The sequence below is a fragment of the Cyphomyrmex costatus genome, unplaced genomic scaffold (genome assembly GCF_001594065.2).
Source record: "Cyphomyrmex costatus isolate MS0001 unplaced genomic scaffold, Ccosl1.0 scaffold193, whole genome shotgun sequence".
Lineage (NCBI taxonomy): Eukaryota > Metazoa > Arthropoda > Insecta > Hymenoptera > Formicidae > Cyphomyrmex > Cyphomyrmex costatus.
In genome coordinates this window covers 2,880,528-2,892,640 of record NW_017275965.1, presented here as the reverse complement: position 1 = coordinate 2,892,640, position 12,113 = coordinate 2,880,528, and the positions used below count along the sequence as shown (strand labels likewise).

The following is a 12,113-nucleotide window of genomic DNA, read 5'->3' as shown; positions in this document are numbered from 1 at the left end:
TTGTATAATTTATAGTTAATGAAGTTATTATATTATTATTTCTACAATAACTTACTCAGACAATACACACGTTCAAAAATGACGTAAGATATCTCAAAGACATCTAAAAGACGCTTTGAAGACATTTTTATAAAAATAAGCACCTTAGAGACGTCTAAGAGACATCTTTAAGACGTTTTATGTCTTGATTTTGGATTTATATTGTCTGGATAAACATCGTGTAATAAATACTGCAACTGGTTTCTCGCATAACTCGCACAAAATCATTTGTCTTCCAATTCTATCATTACAATGAGCTGAATTTTGATCAAACAACAGCGTTTGTTTGGCCTCAAAGAAGTATGGATGCAATTTTAGTGAAAGTGATATTCACTTCCTTGATATTTCGCCGTCAGTGACCTCAAGCGTACATCTCATTTTCTATCGCAGATGTTAATTTTACGTCATTATGCAACTGTATAGGAAGACTATGTACTGTTTGTGTATCATAGATTGTTAGATTAATAACGAGCAGTAGATTTTTGGCAATCTGTTTTAAATAAGATTCTAATATTTTCTAAAATGTTTCTTCATATATAGTAACATAATTTTTTAAATACATTTATATAAATATGAAAAATTAGTTATTTCCACATAAGCTCCTTTCATGTTTATATCATGTTATCAAGATCATTAAATTGTAGGCACTGATGTATATCAATGTTTTTATGCCTATTGCTTTCCTTTTTCTTAATGGACGTGAAACAAGGAGAGCAGTAGGCGTGAACATCGACACACTTCAGGTCAATTACAACCGGAAATACAAATCTTGAAAAGCACTGAATTAAAAAATACATTGACTAAAATAAAGTTTTACAAAAAAAGTATTTTAAAGTGATTAACAAAGTTGTGCATTAATCTTGTTACCGTTTTATAAACATTTATTTAAGAAAATTCTAAATAACGTAAATCTTTAAATTTTTGTTCACAAACTTTTATATACCTTTTATATCAGTAGTATTCGCTAAATCAGCGTCTTGCTTTTGAAGAACTGTACGTTTTTTTTTAGTAAAAAAAAATCCACCCAAAAAAATCAAATTTAATTTTTGAAAACTATTTACACTCAAGTCTTATACACAAAACGAATAATATATTTTTTACGAGGGCATGTGTGCGCGCACACACACGCCTTATCCTTTTCAACGTCTCTCCGGTCACGAGTACAGCTTTTCGTGATCTCGTTACGTACTAAATGCACTGAAGAAGCTGTTCGCAAAAGCGTGGTGGCCTGCACAAACTTGAGGGGAGAAGATGACGGTGCCATGGCGTGGGTGATGGCGAGAGGGACGGGAAAAGAATTGCGAAGTGCGTGTCCAGCCACCGTGAAGACACGCTTCCAGGAAATTCTTCCCTTTCCCCACAAATCTCACCGATCGCCGAATGGTATAATTCGGCATCGGTGAAAAATCATCTTCCCTTTCGTTTTCCGCGTTGCACGCATGGTGAGGCAACCGAGGTCGATTGCGCCCCGACCGAATTCGCTCGAATAAATACGTGAAAACAGGAAGAAAATCTAATGCAAGTAAAATACATCTATGTGAGTCTTCGTGTGGATGTTAATGCGTAAATTAAATATTTATAACGCGATAGATATAATTCGCATAGATACATTTTACAAATTGTATTTATCGTGCATTATGAATATTTAAGTCACGCACTGTGGAGACTCATATCTATAAGCATTTTACTTTAATTCTTGGAGTCCAATAATGTTACTATTTTACTCATTTTAACTCAAATAGGAAATGTTCAATAATTTAATTGATTTTGAAAGTTTATAATTATTAATACTTTTTAAAATAAATATCTCTATAAAATTTTTTTATTTAACTATGTTGCGCGTGCCATATTCATTTCTTAATTACAAGTTTTCGAAATTATAGAATTGAAACATGTTTATTATGGAATTTTTAATGTTATATAATGCATTATATTTTTAAAAAATTCTATTTTCTAAAGATAAAAAAAGTTAATTTTAATAAATTGTATGTATCCATAAGATTTGCAGTGCTATCGTTGGTAAAGTGGAGTTAACACAAATATGCGTAAAATAATTAATAGAAAATATATTAACATGTCATTTATCTATAGACACTCAGAAAATTGCATATGTTTAGAATTATGAAATTAGTGACTTGCACTTTTTATATTTACGATCATAGCTAAACGTTCGATGATTAATCGTGTATAGTGCTTCTACATACTGTTAGCATATTGTTTTAGTCTGACATCACCGACAGTGGTGTAAATAATAAATGATTGTAAATCTGTTTGCGTTGCTTAAAATCTCCAAAAATGTGTGCATCTAAAACGAAATAAATATATATTCTAGCAAAGATTCTAAATGAAAAAGTGCAGAAATAGATTTTATGTCCAAATAACAAATAAAATTTAAATGTTATAGTAATCTATAGCTCTACTATTTGCCACAGTAAATCTCTACCAGTGATGAAAACTAATTTTCGCTACAAATATCGTTAATTTACAAATAGTTATATAACTATAAACCTTTTCTTTTAATGAATCACTTTGTTATCTTATAAAAATGTGGTGTATTAAGTAAAATCATTACATCGTTGATTCGGTGATTAAAGTTTCCAAGGCTTATCTCGCGTATCGACAAATGTGCGAGAGAACGTTCTTTTACAATCTTGATATTCATATGGCATCTACGAGTGGCTTATTTACGTCCGCACGTTTTTATTTTCGTTATGCAGGTCTAAGCAATAAACCGGTTTTGGATCGTACGATGAAAAAATCGCTTCACTATTGGTCCGCATCAACCAAGCCTCCTTCGATTATTTTAAACAATATGTGTATATGCATTGTTATAGGCAAATAAAATCAATAAAAATTATAAATCTGAATTTTAACTCAATTTTTTTTAATACAAAATTTATAGTACGTATTTAAAAAGAAAGTACAAAATAAAAAATACCAAGTCGTATATTTATATATTGTTAAAAATTGAATTAATTAAAAATATGTAATACTATAAATATATAGCCATGACAAAGTAGTCAATGAAATCGAATTAACGGTGTTTATAAATATCACTATGAATAAAATGTTGTGATTAAAACAAGTATAACTTCAATGCAATAGGTGTCTACTTCAAAAGAACATAATTTTTATGTTGTCAAACGAGTTTGCATAGAATGGAGAAAGATTGAGAACTATTTAAAGTTCTTTTCGTAAAGATTCATTCACACTGATTATGAGACATGAACAGAAATAATTATTTATATATTTGCAATATATATGTTACGGTTTATTCTTTTCAAGAATTCTTGTGAAAATATCTTTTTTTCACATCGATTGATAAAAAATGTATTTCTTTCGCGAGAGATACGTCTTTGCATTTTAAATTGGCATCAGAAGTAGTGATGAAGTCATGGAAATTATTTGGGAAGCAATTTGGGATTTGTGCAACGGACAGAATAGTTCAGTATATATATATATAACATTTAAGAGATAAATTAGAGATACAGTTTGTCTATTTTAATAAGTATGACAGTCTTCTGTAATATATTTCTTCTGTGTGAAAGAACCTTTGTTATATACACTAGTGAGACAGCATCTGTGGTCTAACTGGTTTTGAAAATGGGCTGTGATATAATGTGCAATCATTGCTTGAGCTTCCAGTTGTTTATCGACCACCAACAGGGAAAGATTAAATTTTTAGATTTTCTATAAATATATCATCTCGATGAAGTTATTTAAATTGAACAGTGGACATTTTTACATAGTACAAATTGAACAATTGAACATTTTTAAATAGTACAAACAAAATATCTTCCTTTTTCCAATATAATTTTTTTAGAATAATCGTGTTTAGAAAAATTGTTTAAAATTAGGTAGAAAATTAAATAGAAAGACCGATAAGAAAAATAATATCAAAACAATACGATCTTTGATTTCTTCGGAACTCTTGGTGCATTACTTTTTTGAATAATGTTTTGCAATAGTGTTATTCGATTTTCGTGTTACATTACGAGAAATGTTCAAAGAGACTTTCACGTAACAATTAATCCTCTTCGCAAGATAATCAAGGAATCTGGTGACGCTAGGACTGTCAATACAGAAAATGCAACTAAACCTCCCCGAATATTAATAACAGGTGAATAGTTAATATAATATATTTGACAAGCTAATTAAATAATTCTTTCGCATTTCTTTTCGCTGAAACTTGTTCTCGTTATTAGTATATTTCATATAACAATTAAGAACAAAATGTTATAAGGCTGCACGTAAATACATAACTATGTAAAGTTGTGTATTTATTGTAAACGAAAGAGTCTTGGGGTCTGAGCTAAAATATAGTGTTTAAATAGTATTTCAGTGTAATTTATATACACGTCCAATTCTGCAAATTGCGTGCTAAAATCATTTTGAAATAATTATAGACAGAACTATAGGATATCACAAATTACATGTAACAATTTACTGATACTAATACTAATAAGTAGCTTAACATTACTTATAGTGTATTGTGTATATTCAGTCTTATGATACTTTATTTCATGTATCTTTAACAAACACATTCCTTACATATATTAATTATCGCAACAAATATTATCACAACTTCAGAGATCAAATTGGTTTAGACACTCGTCATGGAATTGATGAGATTCGATCTATGACTGAAGTGATATTTCTCACATTAAACTATTTTAACAATTTTTCAAGATACTTTAATTATTTTTTTTTAATGTAACGATTGCATCACGCTACTCTATCTGCATTAGCAACCATAAAATATAAGAATTTGTGAGAATTATATACAGATAAACGTAATATTTAACGTAAGTTGAGCTGCGAGTCGGCTCAACTTCAGTGAAGAAGAAAAAACGGAAACATAGAAAAAACATACGAGACAGATGGATCAGATTTTATTTTTCATTATACTTCCACGTCGCACTTGATACATTTTTAATTTGATTGTACATTTTTTAAAAGAACTCGGATCAGAATTAAGATATGATATTTCATACGTGAATGCAATGGCATGATCTCGCAACATGTCTACGTAGTTCAAGATTTCATCAGGAAGCATTTTCGCGGTTCTTTGAATATACAAAAGTACTATACGGATAACGTTGATATCTACGTTTTATTAAGAAAGACAATAAGCGCATTCTCACATCGTATACGATTTTTGTTCAGGTGGTCTCGGACAATTAGGCACGGAATGCGCGAAGTTGCTACGTCGAAATTACGGTAATGAGAATGTCATACTATCAGACATTATCAAACCATCGGAGGAGAGCTTAGAGAATGGACCTTTCATCTTCGCCGACATTCTCGACTTCAAGGGCCTGCAGAAAATAGTTGTGGACTACAGAATCGACTGGCTCATCCACTTTAGCGCACTACTTAGCGCCGTAGGCGAACAAAACGTACCGTTAGCCGTCAGAGTCAATATCGAAGGTGAGGAAAGCGATATGATCCAGGTTTGAATCATGTCAACAGATCAAGAATGCATGTCTTTAGCATTATCATTATTACTTCTTGTTTTTTCTTTAATATTTGATAGAACGCAAAACCTCTCGTGCGAGGACACATACGTGGTTTTCCGCAAACTGCGTTCAAAGTGAAATGGAATGTTGTGCCGACGAGTGAATTTGTCATTACGATATTAATTATGATGCGGTCGTGATCACGAAGGGAAGAAAGTGTCCGGGAGAAAGCGAACACAAAGTAGCAGTCGAAACGCGATATCACAATTTACGAAAACATGCTTGAGAGACAGAATCGAGACTGTCTTGGGCCTTGGGCTGAAAGTCGCGCGAAGCTACAACAACCTTGGTCGTAAGTATACAAAGCACCCCCAATTTAATGCATTTTCTTAAAAAGAGCGGTAATAAAGAGCCAAAGAGATACAAAAAAATATTAAAATTAATTAAAATAAATATTATCTTTTATATATATTAAAATTGTTTTTTAATCTATTTTTCGAAACACATTAAACGTTGATGTTAATTTGTTGAGGTGCTTTATACTTGTGGCCAAGGCAGTATAATAATTCTTTTAAAAACATTCAGAACCTTTGTAAATATTTGTTTACGCTGCATATAATTCATTATCTGTTTTTCTCGCAAAATAACAGGAATGCACAACGTTATCGAATTAGCGAAGCAATATAAGCTGAGAATTTTCATACCATCGACAATCGGCGCATTTGGTCCCGACTCGCCGAGGAATCCAACGCCAAATGTCACGGTGCAACGACCACGTACGATTTACGGTGTTAGCAAGGTCCATGCTGAGCTCTTAGGAGAGTATTATCATCATCGTTTTGGTCTCGACTTTCGATGTCTTCGATTCCCCGGCGTAATCAGCAGCGATCCACCCGGCGGCGGTACCACAGGTGAGACTGTCACTTTTTCCTTACCCTGATGGCACATTTAAAAATGTATTACAAGTACTTTTTAATAAAATAAAAAATTATGAAAAAATTACAAATTTTTTTACGTTTAATTTATATTTAAAAGTAATACAAATTTTTGCGGTGATTTAAAGTTTGAATAAAAAATAATTTTAATAAGAAGTAGACATGTTTTTTTTTTAAAGAATTAAAATAAAATAAGAAAATTTTTATTTAACTATAATGAAATTGTATTATTAAATACGCATTATATTTATCTCTTATTGTCTCATATGTATGTAAAAATTCAGTTTTAGACGGAAAGTATAATTTCTAGATACACTTTTTGCAAAGACTGTATGTCTGATATGCATTCTTAACTACTAGTTAGCAGTATTTTTAACAAAGTGTAAGACTGACGTCCACGTCAATATAGATTAACTTTAATCTCGGTGTAATTTACTCTGGTCTGTTTTTTTAATTCTTCGAAATAGAGAAAGGTAAAAAGTAAGTTAAATCGAGATTAAAGTTATTACTACATTGATACGAATGACCAAAAAAACGCGTAAGCATGTTTTGCAATGTTTTATATTTTATATATATAGTTTGAAACGTATACATAATTCTAGTCCGATTTGTTTTTTATTATAAAAATAGAATTCGTTGTTGTTAGCGCGCAATATGAGTCATCACGTTTTTTCCATTATGCTTTTTTAAATAATGCATTTACCTGTTGATATTTCTTTAAAATTCGCTGCCATAAAATATTATCTGTTGAAAAATAATCATCTATATTAAATAGTAAATCGATCTAATTTTTCGCTGAGCAAAATAAAATATTTTTCAAACGAATTGCGTGTTTAAGTTTTCCAATTTCTAATAAGATAATCATATTCATGCTCAAAGAACGCTTAATGCCGCATGTAGAATAGGCTGATAACTGAAAATTGATATCTTTTACCTCTTTTGCGAAGAACTAGAGCATTAACCGCGCTTAAGATAACTACATAATGGGAGAATGTTTCGTTTCTCAAGGACAATACTACTGGTAAATAATAACGAGTCTCGATCCTTGTCTTTTTTTCCTCATTTTTCAGTAATAAATTGTCAACATATATTGATGTCGATAAAAAACATGTTTCTACAAACACATCATGTTTTAATTTAAACATGCATCTCGTTTTTGCATTTTGCGCAAGTCAATAAAGATCGAAACATTATTATTATATCACAAAAATTATCTGTTCAGACAAATCAATTGTAAAGTGCATAATAAGAAGAATTGATTCCATCTGAAATATAAATTATTAAATTAATTAAAAAGTCTCACCAAGAATAATCATTAGATGAAATTTACATTTGTCTATCCGTAGATTTTTTATTTAATTTTTTCATTCTATTTGAAGACGTATGTGTCATACATTTGAGAGCTTTGACAATAAGCTTTATTTTTCTTTATTCTTCTACAGATTATGCTGTAGCGGTGTTTCACGAGGGATTGTTAAACAAAAGATACGAGTGTTATTTGGAGCCTCACACGAGATTACCGATGATATATATCGATGACTGTCTGTCGGCGCTCTTTCAGTTTTTGAATACACCTGAAAAATTACTGCGTAGACGAGTTTACAATGTCACAGCTATGAGCTTCACACCTGAAGAATTGTTCAACGAACTCTTCAAGTACATACCGGATTTGAAAATTACTTATAAACCTGACAAACGACAGCATATCGGTACGTATGTACGATAATGTCTCTGGCGAAAATAAAAATCAGAGCGTAAGTCGAATGTAAAGAGAGAGAGAGAGAAAGAGAGAGAGAGAGGGAGAGAGTGAAGAAGCGTAAACGAAGCTTCTAAGAGATGAAATTTAAGATAACAAAATAAAAAAGAGAAGAGAGAGAGAGAGGCATTATTTTTGCCAAAAATATTTTGCACACACACTATATAATTCGATTATGTAAATAAATTAGAAATTTTATTCCGTTAATTTTAGCGGAAAGCTGGCCGCAAGTTTTCGACGATAGCGAAGCACGACGGGATTGGGGATGGCAGCATAAGTACGATTTACAGAGGCTAGTGGAGTTAATGGTGCAGGATGTAAACACGAATTTTTTAACAAAACACCGACTGAAAGAAGTCAACAGCTATGTATAAATTGTGTAAAAATTGTACATAAGTGACTTCTTTCAATCGATAATGCTTTGAGAGCTTCTACGTTATAAATTCAATACATTCGACTCCTTGTAGTTCTTCAAATGTAAAAAGTTAATAATTAATTTTATTATTAATAAAAATTAATTCATTTATATTTTCATATATAAATTATATAGAATAGCCCAAATAAGGTATAATATATTTTAAGAATAAGATAACAATATAGATGTTTTTTAATCACAAAAAACTTATTAAATGTAGTTCAAAATTTTTTCAAAAATGAGTGGAGGATAGCATTTTTGAAATTTTAAATGGTACCTTATTAAAACAATAACACTGTTAGCTGCATTTTACGCTAAAAGTTAATCAACCTTACTTGAAAAATGTTTTTTCTGTAAATACTTATATAATTAAAAATTATGGATTATGAAAATTAGAGATCTAAAGAGTAGTATTATGTATATATAAGCAGTATTTATTAAAAAATTTTTGACTATTATGGATATTGGATAAATAGGATAAAAATATTTAGAAGATTTTTGTGAATTAAATACAAAAAATATAAATAGATTTATAATACAGGAAGACAGCACGCTATTTGTTAACTCTGATCCATGTCTACATCTATAAATTCTGTAAAATCATCGTCGTTCAGCATTTCCACGATGTTTACTGGCGTCATTTTATTCCTTTTTGGTGTCAGATAACTCATTCTTCGATCTTTGCTCAAAGGTGTGTCGACTGTATCTTTATTTCTCGTTGGTGTAGCATATCTATCATTTCTCTTTGGTGTTCCAAAAGATTCTGTATTTCCAGAAGGTGTAGAATATTTATCGCTTCTCCTTGATGATAGACTTCCAGGAGTTCCAACCGTACTTTGAGAGAACTTTTCTTTATTATCTACATCTGCAAATAAAATATTATAAACGCATACATAAATGTTATTTACGAATACTAAAATTCTTTTTTAATTTTCTTCTTTCTTACCTTTACCGTCGTCGTCGGTTAAAATTGCACGACTTTCAGCAAAGTATGCATTTGGATGTAAAAGTGGTTTACTTGCCGGTTTATTGTGCATAACTTCAAAATACTTGGCACATGCTAAGTGATACTGTCCATCCTTAGCTAAGTCCAATATCTCAGTCATATCTACAATAAATTAATATAAGATTGAATATATATGTAAATATATATATATATAAAAGAACAATCTTGATTTTTTTACAATAGTGACCAAATTAATAATTCTTACTAGAGGCGAATACGCCGAAACTGGTTAATTTTTGGCAAAGCGAATCACGATCCATATGTCTGAACGGACACCCGTGATATTCTCCAGGTCCAACAGAGCTAGATATAACTTTTTGGCAACCATATGGAGTGTAATTTGTATGCTTTCCCTCTTTACCGAAATAGTGCCTAATAGAGTACGCGTATTTTTTTTCAAATACAACCCCATCAGCCTTTTTTGAGAATGCATCTCTCCAAAAACGAAGAGCATCTTCTAAAGTCACACCTATACCTTTTAGGAATAATCCATATTGCATACGCCCTGAATTCTTTAAATGGCTATTGGTATTGAGTGCTTCGTGAAGTGTTCTCATACATAATGGATATGATGTCTTTGATAACTATAAAAATTTTTTAATAGATTTTACTAAGATAAACTTAAGAAAATTAAGTTTTTGACTAAAATAATAATTAATTTACATCATTTAGTTTATCAATAGGTGTGGTTGTAGTTGACCATACGACACGCGTCATTCCAGAGAAAGCTGAAGGAAGACCTGTTAAGTATTTAGTCAATCTTTCGTCATCAGATATATTATCGTACAGAATTTTTGCATTCTGCAAAATACAAAAAATATTAATTGAATTAAATCTAATTTTACTTTAAAATTAACAAAGGCTATGTTTTCTAATCCTACCTCTAATCCTGCAACCAGATTTTCTTTAAAATAAGAAACAAACACAGAACTTAGATCCATATGAGTAATGTATGCCATCCCTGCTTTGAGGTATACTTTACGGCCTTTGATCAAATCAATAACTTTTTCAAAAGGCACTTTATAAACATCTGCAATATCAATATTTGTAACTTTTCCAGATGACAAAGTAAGTTCCTCTTTCAGCTCAAATTTTTCATCTTGCGAAATCTTAAGAAACATTAATGATCAGATTACAACATAACATGTTAGCTCTTAATCTCTTATTAAAGTATAACGAAACATACAGGTATACAATCCATGTTGCTAATACTTAACAGATACTCAATGCCCTTTTTATCTAATGAGCTAAATCTTAATTTGAAGAATTCAACTTCCTGATTTAGGAACCACATAGTTTTTTCAACATCATGGCAATACACTAGTCTTAAGATAAAATGTGATATGTGATCCTTTTTCCTGATCTGCGAATGCTCTTCTGACTGTGGATTAGACCCATCAGCGTATAAGAGATTTGAATAGTATTTCAATCCATCAGATTTCAAACAATCGGCGAAGGCTTTTTTGCGATCTTCCTGTGTTTTCAAATCGCTTCTACAATTTGTTGTCTCTACCAGCCGTAACACTGCAACAAAGTCGATTGTGATTACAATACATGATTATAATAGGCGTTTTTCAGCAAAAAATACTGTAATGCAGAATAGCTTTTTATTTAGTGACAAAAGTCAACATAAACATCATTTTATCTTGCTTGACATTCAATGGGTAACAGAGATAGAACATTTGTGTAGATTTGTGTCATTAAATAAAAAATATCCATAATCATTTCACCTTTGTTTAACATCAGAAAACTATAAGAATGTAATGATTCACTGTCATCTGTGTTTTTTTTGCTGAAGAAAACGTAAAATCATTGACTACAATACAAAGGCACAGAAGATAAGCTACCTTTCAGCCTGTCAAATCCTAGTTCTTGAAACTCTTCCAGTGATATTTCACCGACCGGCGGCACATCGTATATTTGTATATCATGAGGATAATCATTGTTGAGCTCATTCACATCTGCAACGGCCGTGTAACGCCTACGTGCTTTGTAATCCATTCTCGAGCTAAGAAATATGAAGAAACAAGGCAACAGACAAAAATCATTCTTACATGCAACTCCACGCCATGATACTGACCAGCTGATACAGTGATGACTGACGCTTTCCCGCCTTTTCTTCCCGCCACATGGCACGTGATTCAAACGTCATACACAATAAAATAAAAAAAATATTTGAAAAAATGAATTAATCATTTGGTTATTTTTCTTAAACATTTTATTCTTGAAAAAATAGTGTAATTTAAATATATTAACGAGAATTTTTTAAATATTTTTTTATCGACAGCTAAAAAGTAAATTTTGTTAGTAGACGCTAGATGGTGCCTCATAACTACTTATCGTCGCTGTTCTATTCATAATTTCTTTTCTCTCGCACATTTTTCAGTTTTATAATACTCTTTTCTGTAATTATCTTCTGATTATATTTGAATATACTTTGTAAAGTTTATTTATTTATAAATGTTTATTAAGTATACATTGAAAAATTATAATAAATATAAAA

The 12,113-nt window shown here is 30.9% G+C and overlaps 2 protein-coding genes across 2 annotated transcripts; one reads left to right on the top strand and one right to left on the bottom strand.

The window, feature by feature from the left end:
- The first annotated feature begins 3,993 nt into the window (after positions 1–3,993).
- On the top strand, positions 3,994–8,563 carry Tdh (L-threonine dehydrogenase). Its single transcript, XM_018538476.1, has 5 exons — positions 3,994–4,159; positions 5,206–5,469; positions 6,149–6,409; positions 7,876–8,142; positions 8,403–8,563. Exons 1-5 carry the CDS (start codon positions 3,994–3,996, stop codon positions 8,561–8,563), a joined length of 1,119 nt encoding a protein of 372 aa, XP_018393978.1.
- A 563-nt stretch (positions 8,564–9,126) lies between these two features.
- LOC108772848 (DNA primase large subunit) lies at positions 9,127–11,665 on the bottom strand. Its single transcript, XM_018538485.1, has 7 exons — positions 11,458–11,665; positions 10,797–11,134; positions 10,492–10,719; positions 10,274–10,411; positions 9,816–10,194; positions 9,551–9,712; positions 9,127–9,469 (listed from the first exon to the last, which is right to left on the bottom strand). The coding sequence occupies exons 1-7, from the start codon at positions 11,609–11,611 to the stop codon at positions 9,165–9,167; spliced, it is 1,704 nt and encodes a 567-aa protein (XP_018393987.1). The 5' UTR covers positions 11,612–11,665; the 3' UTR covers positions 9,127–9,164.
- Between the last annotated feature and the right edge of the window lie 448 nt (positions 11,666–12,113).